This window comes from Eupeodes corollae, chromosome 1 (genome assembly GCF_945859685.1).
Source record: "Eupeodes corollae chromosome 1, idEupCoro1.1, whole genome shotgun sequence".
Taxonomy (NCBI): Eukaryota; Metazoa; Arthropoda; class Insecta; order Diptera; family Syrphidae; genus Eupeodes; species Eupeodes corollae.
The window spans coordinates 81,607,049-81,620,227 of NC_079147.1; the positions used below are offsets into that span (position 1 = coordinate 81,607,049).

General features: G+C 35.9%; 2 protein-coding genes and 1 pseudogene across 3 annotated transcripts in view; 2 read left to right on the forward strand and 1 right to left on the reverse strand.

Annotated features, from left to right (window-relative positions):
* The window catches only part of LOC129939769 (FAST kinase domain-containing protein 4), a 63,344-nt gene that overhangs the window by 29,551 nt on the left and 20,614 nt on the right, over positions 1 to 13,179 (reverse strand). The gene's annotated exons all lie outside the window — the stretch shown is intronic.
* Positions 1 to 13,179, forward strand: part of LOC129939760 (uncharacterized) — a 42,517-nt gene that overhangs the window by 20,749 nt on the left and 8,589 nt on the right. For both annotated transcript variants that reach the window (XM_056047883.1, XM_056047884.1), the window contains exons 2-6: positions 10,155 to 10,356; positions 10,425 to 10,574; positions 10,644 to 10,851; positions 10,919 to 11,012; positions 11,088 to 11,857. In XM_056047883.1, coding sequence (XP_055903858.1) covers positions 10,155 to 10,356; positions 10,425 to 10,574; positions 10,644 to 10,851; positions 10,919 to 11,012; positions 11,088 to 11,857 — 1,424 coding nt within the window. The remainder of the gene's footprint in view (positions 1 to 10,154; positions 10,357 to 10,424; positions 10,575 to 10,643; positions 10,852 to 10,918; positions 11,013 to 11,087; positions 11,858 to 13,179) is intronic.
* On the forward strand, positions 5,478 to 5,565 carry LOC129943626 (U6 spliceosomal RNA; annotated as a pseudogene).

The following is a 13,179-nucleotide window of genomic DNA, read 5'->3' on the forward strand; positions in this document are numbered from 1 at the left end:
TTTTGTAGTTCGGCCGGAATGATTCCATCTGGTCCTGGAGATTTATATGGATCAAAGCTGTCTATGGCCCATTGCAGTTTTTCCCGCGTTATTAGATCAACTAAATCGCTTGTAGAAGCTTGAGACTCTGATGTTAAGTCGTTGAGTATGTTAGAACTACCTGGAAAGTGGGTGTCTAATAACAGATTAAGAGATTCTTCATCTGTGATAGTCCACGTGCCTGCTTCTGTCTTTAAAGCACTAGGTATTGTTGGACTTTTTGAGAGAATTTTCCTGAGTCTTGAGGCTTCTGAAGTATTTTCTATTTTACCACAAAAATTTCTCCAAGAAGACCTCTTACTCTTTCTTAATTCTTTTTTATATTGCTCTAGAGCTTGTTTGTATAAGTCCCAGTCAGAAGGAGATCTAGTGTACTTAGATCTGTTGAAGAGTTTACGACAGCTCTTTCTGAATGGTTCTAGTTCTTTATGCCACCAATGAGGTTTCTTTTTACCCTTTAAAATGGTTACAGGGCATGAAGTTCTCATTGATTCATTTAAGGCTTCGGTGAGATGATTTACAGAAAGGTTTAGTTCATCTTCATTTCCTTCTTTATTTGCAATGTTATCATTGAAAGTAAGTTATAAGAAAGTAATATTGATTTGGAAGCGTTATTCTGGTGCTAAGCGTTTTATGATAAATTTGCCAAACCTTACTGAACAGAAATATCAGCACATTCTTAACTGTCAAACCATAGAGAACAACCATCGAAGATTCTCATGTAGCTACAAAAATACCCTACTTAAGTGGCTAACTGTTTTCAACAAAATTTAAACTAAATTCTTAAAAAATTCTTTTTTCATAAGACTCATTAAGAAAATATCTAGACAAGTTGCAGGGGTTGATCAAAAATTTAAGTCAATGTTAACCTTCTTTAGTTTCTCCAAAAGCAAAATATTGCAGTGTCAATAAATTAAAATGTTAATATTTTTTCTATTACATTCGTTATCGAAAATCGAAATCCATATTATATCAAGTCTGTTTCTAATCAAATCTTATCATATTAATTCTTAGCTTTCCGATAAGTCAATATATCGCTTACTGTTTTCTTAGAACATTATTGCTCAATTTCAACAAGAACGACATTAAAATAAAATCTTTATAAAGCACAACCCATTTGATAGGTTTCAACACTTTTATCACGATGCTTTTGTTTTGTTGTTATTGTTGCTGTAGTTTAATATATTTTTAGACTTTTATTGTTTAAAAATGATTCTACAATCAAAGTTAAGATAAGATAATTCATATGATATCTATTTGATTGCTATTGACGGACGACAACTGACGACGTCTGACGAAGATGGTTACGACAACGGACGTGTGGTGACAAATGAGTGTGTAAATTGAAAGCTTGCTAATTAATTGTTTTAGCAAGTTGTTTTTTTATTTATTTATTTCTTGTTATTTTCCTATCAACATTCTCACATTTTGTTTGTTTGGATGGACTGAACGCCGCCGCACCGTGATATTTTTCTACTCGTAACACTTTATTGAAATATTGAAAATGTGCCAAGTCTAGGTTCAAAACAAATGGAATAATATCTTTTCTCTTTTTAACTTAACTGTTGTATTATGATTCTTAGTATTCTTAGTTGGTGCTAAGGTCGTTTCAATACTATAATTTTGATAAACTGTACCAAATACGTGGAATGAATATTTTTTGATAAAGTTGGCAATAAAGTTTTCGAAGCTTTATCTTAATGTTTATATATTTTGATAAAACTTATCAGGTGTATGAACAAAATTAGTCCAATGCACATAATATTTAATATATTAGATTTTTGATTCTAATATAAAAGCTAAATCGGCATAACTATGTTAACGTGTTATGAATAAATGTGTTTATTATTTGTGTATGTACATATATAAAAGTATGCATGTCTGAGGATCAAAAAGCAATTATTGTTATTGAAAATGCTTTGCATGTGTTAAGTAGATTGTTTATTTAGTTTTTAATTGAAGTAGAAAGATTTTAATATTTGATGAGAGTAATAAATTATTATTGTTTAAATTATGCATTGACATGCTAAAGTCTCTAAAAGCTGTTTAAAAGAAATGCTTTCATTAATTTGAAGAATTTTTAATCCTCGTATGACTTTATACGTCTCTATTGACTAAGCTTACTTATTAAAATTATCAACATTGGATTAAGAATAGATATGAATAATTTCAATGTAAAAAGTAAACTTGACCTTGAAATGCTTAGGTTAGGTTAGGTTATAGTGGCTGTCCAAGATGGAAACGGCTTTTTCGCCATTACAACGTGGGAGGTGAGATGAGAGTTGGTGACATAAACTTAGGCTGGTATGCCTTGTTTATGTGGGAATGGATGATGATTCTGGGAAGGTAGAGGGATAAGAACGTCCTTTAGTTTCAGGACTCACCTGAAGAAAATTCTCGAGAATCATTGACCTTACTCAGCTTCTACCCGACAAGTTCGACGTTCAGAGTAGAAATTTAAACTGATTCCATTTCAATTTCCTTTGTTTTTGTATGATCCATATTTACTTCTTATTTGGACCCAAATACCAAGAAACAGTAAATTTTTAAATTTTGTTTTATTAATGTGCCTATTGGAGGCTAAATAAATATTTCATGAAACAAAAATGGGGGTTTTGTATTTATGTATGTAAAAAAAACTCCGTCCTCAAATGGGGCCAATGGGCTTAAGTGTAGTATTTCTCGAAACATCCCTTTTCGATGCATAATGTTTTCAAACATCTTTTGCATTGCCACCGTGCTTTCTTGTGACAAACTATGCATCGCAACTGATTACTCCACTTTTGGGTCCATGTTCATTTAGAACAATTTTCGGCACCACTGAAGAAGGCTTACGGCGGCGGCGTCTTCCATCGATTTCGGAGTCTAGTTTCCTCAAATATAAACGGGTAATACTGCGACAAAATTGGAGTCGATCTAGTTTCTCATCAGAGGTCAGTAAATGTAAACGCCAAGCAATTGCTACTGCCAAACCGAGCATATAGATGAATAAAACCAACCACCACTTTTTATCACGTATGTGGTATAAAATGCAACTGACTGATCAGCTTGATCGACGCCGCGTTGCGCCGCCTAATCCTTTATTGTAGTTTTGAAAGACAAAAGGAATATCAACGTCTGTCTTCCTTACTAGTGCTCCATTTTTGCACCTTGCCAAGTGGATGAAAAAAGTCGTAGTTTGTGCCCATAGTACAAACACTGTTATCGAGCCATCGTACGAACAATATTTTATTTGCTGTATTAAACCGATAGTCAAATTCTGGTCGTTTTTTTTCTTCATGTCCTTGATGAAAAGCAGTGAGCATATTTCGTTGTGTCTTCCCTTACAGTGCCTGTTGCACGATAGCCAGCATCAACGCAGATCTCGCAGCAAGGCGTTGCTGGTGAAGAAATTATCAAATAAAACAATATGACTTTGCGGAATAGCATTCTTACTTACTTACTTAAAGTGGCGCTACAGTCCGGGCGGACCTGGGCCTCAACCAACAAGCGTCTCCAGCCAGCTCGGTCCCTAGCTAGCTGTCTCCAGTTTCGAACGCCAAGTTGGTTGAGGTCCTCTCCCACCTGGGTGCGCCACCTGAGTCGCGGTCTTCCTCTACTGCGCCGTCCCTTGGGATTGGATTCGAAGACCTTTCGGGCTGGAGCGTTGATGTCCATCCGCTCTACATGACCTAGCCATCTCAGCCGTTGGACTTTAATTCTGCTAACTAGGTCAGTGTCGCTGTACAGCCCGTACAGTTCGTCGTTATACCTTCTCCTCCATTCTCCATTTATGTGTACGGGACCAAAAATCATCCGAAGAATTTTTCTCTCGAAGCATCCTAAGACGCTCTCATCTTTCTTTGACAGGGTCCAGGCCTCAGCGCCATAAATAAGAACCGGGATGATGAGTGTCTTATAGATGGTGATTTTACATGCTCGAGAGAGGACTTTACTTCTCAATTGACTTCTAAGTCCAAAGAAGCAGTGATTTGCAAGAGTTATTCTTCGTTTGATTTCAGCGCTGGTGTTGTTGTCTGCATTAATAGCGGTGCCTAGGTAGACAAAGTCCTTAACTACCTCAAAGTTATAGCTGTCCATGGTGACGTTTTGTCCAATACGTCGTCGTTCAGTGTCCTTTTTTGATGACAGCATATACTTGGTCTTGCCCTCATTGACCACTAAACCCATCTTCTTCGCTTCCGTCGCAATGCTCAAAAACGCTCCACTGACATCACGCTTTGATCTTCCAATTATGTCAATATCATCTGCGTATCCGAGTAATTGGATGGATCTTTGGAAGATTGTGCATCTAGTGTTGACGGTTGAGTTTTGCACAATTCTTTCCAGAACGATGTTAAAGAAGTCGCATGACAGTGCATCGCCTTGTCTAAAACCTTTTTTGACATCGAATGCATCGGTAAGATCTTTTCCGACCTTAGTAGAGCAGCGTGCATTCTCCATGGTCATTCTGCACAAACGGATAAGTTTTGACAGGGATGCCAAAACTAGACATTGCTCGGTAGAGCTCTTCCCTATAGATGCTGTCATACGCGGCTTTTAAATCGATAAAGAGATGATGGGTATCGATTTGAAGCTCCTGGGTTTTTTCCAAGATCTGCCGTAGTGTGAATATTTGGTCGATAGTGGACTTTCCTGGTCTGAAGCCACACTGATAAGGACCAATCAGGTTGTTGACGAATGGGCGGAATAGCATTCACTTTGTTCAAAACGCCTTTTACAACACGTGTTCCCAATGGCTCATTACTGCTCTGTACCGATTTTCCAAAGTATATCTCGAAAGTGAACAATAACCGTCAGAACTTCCAATCATCCAGTTTTTGTAACCGAATCGCACTGGCTTGCCTCTTATGAACTGCTTCGATGGGTGTCGTCCAAAATATTTTATAATAGATACATTTTCATGAAAAACACCCCACTGGATAAATTTCTTGATGAGTATATCAGCAAGTGGTCGTACCTTGAACAGCTTATTGGTGGACATTAAAGCACCGTCATCAATAATGCAAGTATTTCTTTATGTCCATGAATCTGTTCTTTGACATAACTTTAGACGCACTGGAAACATGTAAGTCTTCATCCAAGGACCAGTATAACCTTTCTCGCGGAAGTGAGTGATAACCCTTCTATAGTAGAATGCCAAAAAACAATTTGAAATTCGTGATTATACACATTACATTACATTTCACACTACTCAGCACATTAATGTACAGAGTAGAGAACACAGCACCTTAAGCGACTATGTAAGGTGATAACAACACAAGACAGAAGTACAGAAGAGAAAGAACAACAGACAGAAAGAACACATGACAACAGCAAGCGGTATGTTTCGAGACAGTCCCCCATCTTTCTACTAAATACTCTCACTGATGCTTGATTTCGGTGATCGATGGGAACCGAAGCTTTATCAGTGACTAGGCCGTAGGCCAATTTTTTCTGTTCTTGCTTCGGCAGAACATATACTAAAATTGGAATGATACAGAGTAGATTAGCATAGCCCTGCGCAAGGATTCGTGATTATTTTTTCGTGCAGCATATAACTTCGTGTTTAAAACGATCATGTCAAAGATTTCCGTATCAAATATTTTTTGTATTATATTGGCCGGTATTTGATTCTTCAGCTCATTTTAAAAAAAATCTTTTCGGGTCTGTACATTATTTGTTGTTGACGTAGAAGGCAAAGTATCGTAAGAACCGTCGCATTTGAACCACCGCGGTTTCAAGGCTTCGACCCTTCTATACCTCGCAAATGGTTCGTCATCACTGCTATCCCATTCTTCATCTAATCCATCATTATTATTTTGGGACTCAAATACCTCCACGGTTTCAGGAATATCCGATGGGGGAATATTGGGGGGATGGCTATTACTTCGTAGGTTACTTTCTGGTTATGTTCTTCATTGAAAATGTTTTCCATTGCTTCTCCCAGTCGCTGATACTCCCTTACAACTAAGAATGGTCGCTAAGTTATTGTTCTTACCTCTAAAAAATCTGCAAATATTATACGTGTTGTATTACTAATTAGCCCATTGGACCCATTTGAGAACACGACAACAAAATACCTCTTATTGCGGTCAATTACTGCAATAGAACTACGAAAACGAAAACATCTACCATTTAACATATTGTCCGAATAAAAATACACGAATCAGGAACAATCTAGCAAAATAAATATAAAAAAATTATATTTACCTTATGGTCAATAATCGAATTATTCCACAAATAAATAAAGTATTTTGTTTTTGCAAAATAAATTATAAATGACGAAAAAACATCTATTCACTAAAACACACCCCCTGGTAATGTAAAACCACGTTTGAACAAAGGAAAAAAAACTGTAAACAAAAAATTACGGCACAGAAGTAAGCTTCAGAAGTAAGCTTCAATGTCAGCCCTTAAAATGTTTGGCCATCGAGCTTTAGTGGCACCGTTTCTTTTGATATTTTTTCAATTAACTCAATGTTTAGAATTTAAAAACTCTCATGTTCAGGCACGCCCTCCAATACTAACCACAAAAAAATAATCTTAAGGATTAAAATATGCAGCCGCTTTTATAAGACATACTCAGTCTTATTTAAAAACGCTGTATAGAGCCTACATAAAGTTATGTTATCTCTATAATGCCTCTAAACGCAAAAATTCTATTTATAAAACTTATACAAGGTTGCATAGTCCCATAATAAGCTAAACGCGTTTTGAGGTTGAATAGAGCCTACATAAGGAAATTATTGTTATTATTATTTCGTAAATGTCATTTTGATTTCTCTCCTCTCTTTTTGAAATTAAAATAAAAACAATAATGCCTCTCGAGTTTAGCTCGTGAGCCGAAGAAACGAAGAATCTAAAAAAAATATAGATTTTCGAAAGAGAATATCATACAAATAATTGGAATTATTTTGTTATATTTTAGTTGCTATGACAACTAGCAGATTTTATAGTACTTTTGGCACTTTTTTTGATATAAGCATTGTATAACTAAAATTTATAGCAGATTTTTTTATAAATAGGAATTTTTGCAACGTTACATAGAGCCTACATAAATCCTTATTCACTGTATAACTATTCATCTGTTTAGCGAATTCTATTAAATAAGACTGACTATGTTGACCCTTAATCACTTCTTTGTTGTCTTGGCTTTGTTTGCCTCACCAAAATCCTGAAGAACAATATAGCTATCTTCGTTTGTTAGACCCTTTACACTTTGGAGTGAGGCTTTCAATAAAACCGTTACAGAAATGTAATGATGGTTCCGTTTGGGCTTTAGAACATCAGTGTTAGTTTGATGTAATAAATTGATGTCGCATAAAGTGTATTGTTTTCTTTGTTTTAAAATGATCTGTAAAGCGTCAATAGCTCTATGTTCATAGATGTTGATTTTTAACAGAATGAATCTGGTTAATATATCCAATTCTCTGGACATTATGCTTCCCTTTCAAAGGGATTTTACTGGTATTCGTTTCCCATACAAATAAATGCAGCGCACAGACGACTACTTTTTGGGTTGTCATGTTTTAATGAAGACATAGCAAGCTAGCGGAAAATTCGATTCTCCAACAAATGTATGGTTCCCAATGGTTTTTAAAACAAGAACATTTGATTGGTTACTAATGTAAAGATTTAAAAAAAAAATAAGATAACCATTGTATGTCAAATGAGCTACAAGGTCTTGAATAATTCTATGACATTACTAGGTACAAATTTATATAAAACTTAGAAATATTGGAGAAACGTAGAAATATGTATTAAACAAAAAAAAACAATAAGCTTATTAACCGGTACATAAAGTGTTCTGGTTTTACCGCTAACGGTTGAAGATAAGTAACTTAACCCCAAAATACAAACAAAACTAAGTTGAAAGTGATAACTGTCGAATTTAAATATTTCCTAACTTCTAAGTTACATTCCTCCCTTCAAGCAATTCAACCGCAATACTCGCGCTTCCTGGAATATTCAACCCAACTTCGGTCGTACTGTCAAGTACAGAGATTTAGCTGGACTACTCGAATGTGAAGCGCTTTACTTTACACTGTCTTTCCCAGTCATTGCAATATTCAGGAATTCAAAACCAATATGCATCGACATCTTGTTTCAAACTTTCTCTCCATTTCCTAATGCTTACTGTGTCTTGCCATAATAAGAGTATCATAAATCTACTTGATGTGCGCTTAATACAAAAAAAAAGGATTGAACATTGGCTAGGTCTTTAGAGTAAGCAAAACTTTTTACAAAGCATTTCTCGCGAAAGTATTATGTGTCAGTACTTACTTACTTAATTCCTTGGAGCTATTACGCCTGTTAAGTTCGGTTAAAAGGGCATAGCTTCTATTACTCTCGCCGGTCATCGTGTAGGATTGCTGGAAATATATCTCAGTTCTCTCCAACTTTTCCCACTATATAGTGATGATTCCTGTTCTACGCAAAGTACTTCTAGGCCGGCCTGCTGGCCTGCCCTCATGGTTAAAAGAAGTCAAATGTATCGCTTGGCCCGCAATGCACTTTAGTCTTTATATAATAGGATAGGAGTCTATGGGCTTATGTTCTCGCTTGAAGCTCAACATTGGACATACGGTTGAGCCCGAAAATCCTCAAGATGTTACATCTATTAATGACAGTTTGCAGCGTTCTTATGACAGCGTTTAAAACTTTCCATGTGCTGCATTCATAAATCAACACGGATTCAATATTGGAGGAAAACAGTCGTAGCTTGATTTGTTAGCTAAAAGTGTTGTCTCTCCATACTTTGGATAGCATTCCGAACGCAGGCTTTGATACGGCTGTTACGGACCAGTTCAATCCCGCCACCCACAGCGACAATACTATTAAGATATTGGAAATCTTTAACCATCTCTTCCGGATGTCCAGGTTCATTGACTTAAATTGATGAGGAAGTTCCAAAGCTAATCTTTTTAGTCTTTGTCGATGTGGTATTTAGCTACTTCTCTTCATACTTGTTGTCATTTGAATGAGATCCATGCTCTTATGTATTTGAGGTTTGATTGAAATGTTAACTAAATTCCTTCATTTGCATTTGAAAAAGCTGCGTAATCGATTTTCAACACACAAGAAGATCCTGCTGGTTCCGCTTCGAATGTGCCTTCGAGGTAGTCTTTTCTTCGCTCCAGTATTATTCTTGCTTTTATCTTTTTGCACTAAAAATCATTCCTTTGTTTACTCTTCAGACAAGCTCTCTGTTTCCAAATATCTTTGAATTTGTGGAAGCATCAAGTCCAACTGGTTTGCTATTCTTCTGTGCGGCAATGATTTCTTCGCGATTTTAAAACTGACGAAAAGTATACTAGCAGGGATCCGTTTGTGTCTTTTACCAGGTGCTATTTAGAGGTCTTTAGAAATTCTTTAAACCGTCATACTCTCACACCTACCAACGACTTCTTGATATAATTAAGTTTATCACATCGTGCGCTTCGGTGGACTTCTCTCATCTTCATGCGATACTTAGACTCTAGCTGGTTTCTTTCTACTAATAGAAGCTGCGTTGAGAGCTTTGAGTTGTTTTTCACAGCACGCCCGTGGTTATCGATTGAGTTGAGCTCAGTGCTGCTAATTGAGTTCAATGAAATGTTATGCCTTAATTGTTGGCGAACTGTCGGATCCTAAAGAACTCAATTAAACTTAGGCATAAGAGTTTTTACCTGTGATCTCCGAACTGCAGTTGTGCGTATGGTGTTCCAGGCCATTCATAATAGCAAACAACCCTTCTCTTACGGACGTACTGAAATCCTCTAAATCGCCGACTTATCCCATCGATATAAAACCATACTCCCGAGTGCTTTCATGTTCGTTTCCGGAATAAAATAATTCAGAAACTTGTCACCTAAATTGATTTATTCCTTAGATGTACATCTTGTATCGCATGAATTCCTTATATAAAATAAATAAATAAATTGGGTGGTGCAACAGTAACAACTCTCAACCATTTCTGTGTGCGATTACTGTTGTCATGGATGGAACAAACACGTTATCATTATTAATTTGTATTTCTCCTGAATTCTGATGCCTTCTGCAACAACAATATGTCAACTTTAACATTATTTAATTTATTTCAAACATATTGCTGCAATAATTATTGAACTAATGGTTTTATTTATTGTTTTTAGCACTAATGTTGTGATGAACTACACAGAAATCGAAGGTAAAGTTCGTGAAGCAACTAACGACGATCCATGGGGACCAACTGGACCACTTATGCAGGAATTAGCCCATGCAACTTTTACATATGAAAGTTTTCCCGAAGTGATGTCAATGCTATGGAAACGAATGTTACAAGACAATAAAACTAATTGGCGAAGAACATATAAAGTAAGTTCTTCATCTTCCATTTCCCCATACAAAAAATGTGTACTAATAATTTACTAATTTTCATTTAGAGTTTACTTCTGCTGAATTATTTAGTCCGAAATGGTTCCGAAAGAGTAGTTACATCATCCAGAGAACACATTTATGATTTACGATCTCTCGAAAACTATACATTTACGGATGAAGGTGGAAAAGATCAAGGAATTAATGTTAGACATAAGGTTTGTTTACACCAGAAAGTCAAAATCAAATTAATGTTAATAACTTTTCTGTCTTAATTTGTTTTTAAGGTAAGAGAACTTATAGACTTCATTCAAGATGATGACCGTCTGAGAGACGAACGAAAAAAAGCCAAGAAAAATAAAGACAAATACATTGGTATGAGTAGTGATGCAATGGGTATGCGAAGCTTTGCTACAGGCAGAGATGGAGGAGGTGGTGGATCAGGTAGTAATGAAGGTTGGAAAACTTCACGCACTGATCATGGAGAAAATTGGTGTAAGTTGAAAAGTTTCACTTATGGAAAAAGATTGAAATACAAATATTTTGATTTTTTTTTCTTTAGATTCCGATGCTAGACCTGGTGATCGATATGATGAAGATGATAATCCCTATGAAGGGGAAAAGGAACTTTCGGATAGCGACACACCAAGTCCAAGGTAATAAAATTAAGAAATTACCATAAGAAAATGAAAATATTTACTTTAAACACCATTTTACTTTATTAATTTTAGGACATATCGCTATAACGACAGAGCTAGTCCAGCTGACGTTACCGCCACCGATGTTAAGCCCAACATCAGCATTCGTACCAACAAACCAGTTTCAACAATCACCAAACAGCCACAAATTAAATCGACAATAGTGACAAATAAAAAAATCGATATGGGTGCAGCAGCGAATTTTGGCAAATCAAAAACTCCCGGCATCCATTCGCCAACACATCGCGATACACCTCCTGAGGATAATGTTACAAACATCAACAACACAAACAATAATCTAATTGATGACCTATTCAAAACATGTCAACCAGTCGAAACTATTAAAACACAATCATCTGCTGCTGGTGCCAAATCAAATGATTTCGATGATTTCAATCCACGTGCAGATGACACCCATGAGTTTGGTGATTTTGCTAGTGCGTTCGGTAGTTCTGAGCAAACATCAAAACCAATTGCAACAACAATTCCAGTAGCCAAAATTGCGCCAGTAACTGCATCGTCGAAAGCCGATGATTTTGCTGATTTTGCAGCTTTTCAAGGTGAGGTGGTACCACCATCAAATAATATTTTACCACATGCTAGTGGTGTGTCGATGGGAGGAGGAAGTATGTTCGGCAGTGGATTAGTCAATAATTCAGTCAATGGTAGTGCGTCACTTGATTTATTTGGAAGCCAACCGTCGTCGCAGTCGAATGTTATGTCCTCTGGTGTTAGTGGTAGTGCTGCTTCTGATTTACTCTCAGGATTTGGAGATTTGTCAATTAGTCAAGGAATGCCAATGGGTGAGTTTTTGTTTTTGTATCTTACCGTTTTAGAATAAGAAGATAAGTTAAAATGTCGAAAAAAGATTACTCATCCTTTATAACGTTTTATTTGAACGATATGGTATGCACATAATGTTGTATACTCGTATAAAGCGGTTTAAAGATATAAAGAGGAAATAAACCAAAACGAAAAAAGCCCCACACCCATCTTAATTTGCTGGCTTCAGTTAATGAATTTCGGCAAAGGGTATACAAAACTTGTGTTTAATGATGCACTTAAATAAAATCAAAAACATGTACATATTATGCTAGGTATGAAATCTTAGAATGCGTGCATTATAACTAAAGAAGATTCTCTTGTTAGGAAGATATTTATATTAAAAGTAGCTTTAAAAACTTGTCGAATAGTTATATTATACGGGAATCAAGTCTGAAGCAGGAAAACAATATTTATTTATAATTAATCAATCAAACAATATAAAGGATAGTAGTTGTGACTTTTAGTTTAGTCGAAACAACAACTTTTACTGAAAAATTAAATTTTGCTTACTTTAAGCTTATTTACATAATCCAAAGAAAAACATGACTTTTAGTGGACACAAAAATACATCTATGATTCTTCTTCTATAGACAACGCCTCAGTGATATATTTTTGGATCAGTAACCTATCTTCTCCACTTAGGTAACTTACTTTTTCATTGTCGCTTAGATAGCTTTTTCGGAAAAAGAGTCTCCTTAGCTCCTTTTATATTGGACATACACCGATGAAGTGGATAGTGTTTTCTCCCAGATTGCATAAGGAGCAAATATTTACCAAATCGTTTCTGTGTGGCATACAATTTAGGTTAAGAAGTTCTCTTCTTACTTTAAAAATAGTTCCAATAGTTTTTCTTGAAAAAACGAGCCTAAAGTAATTATTTTCATTTATATTATAGTTAAATTTCGAATTAATGTCCCTTTCCGTAAATGTTCTCGCCTTTTCTATGATTGTGTTCCTTTCATTTTCATCGATCGATTGGATAACCTCATACAGTGTTTTTTTCATCTGGAGACCAGTAAATCCATTCAGTTCTAGAATAATACCACAATTAGCAGCAAGATCAATCCAATCCTTGTAGAACCCAGTTTTTCGACTCATGACACTTCTCAACATAATATTTGGCAATCGGTTTCGATCCATATTATTCACCTTTATCAAATAGTCTGCGCTCAGCTTCAATTTAGAGTGTCTAAAGCCCTGTTTCCAAATGATACATGTACTTGGGCGTACTTAAAGGGAGGGGAAATACTTTTCTAAGGAAGAATCGAAGCAAATTCTCAACAATTTTCCGAACACCCCA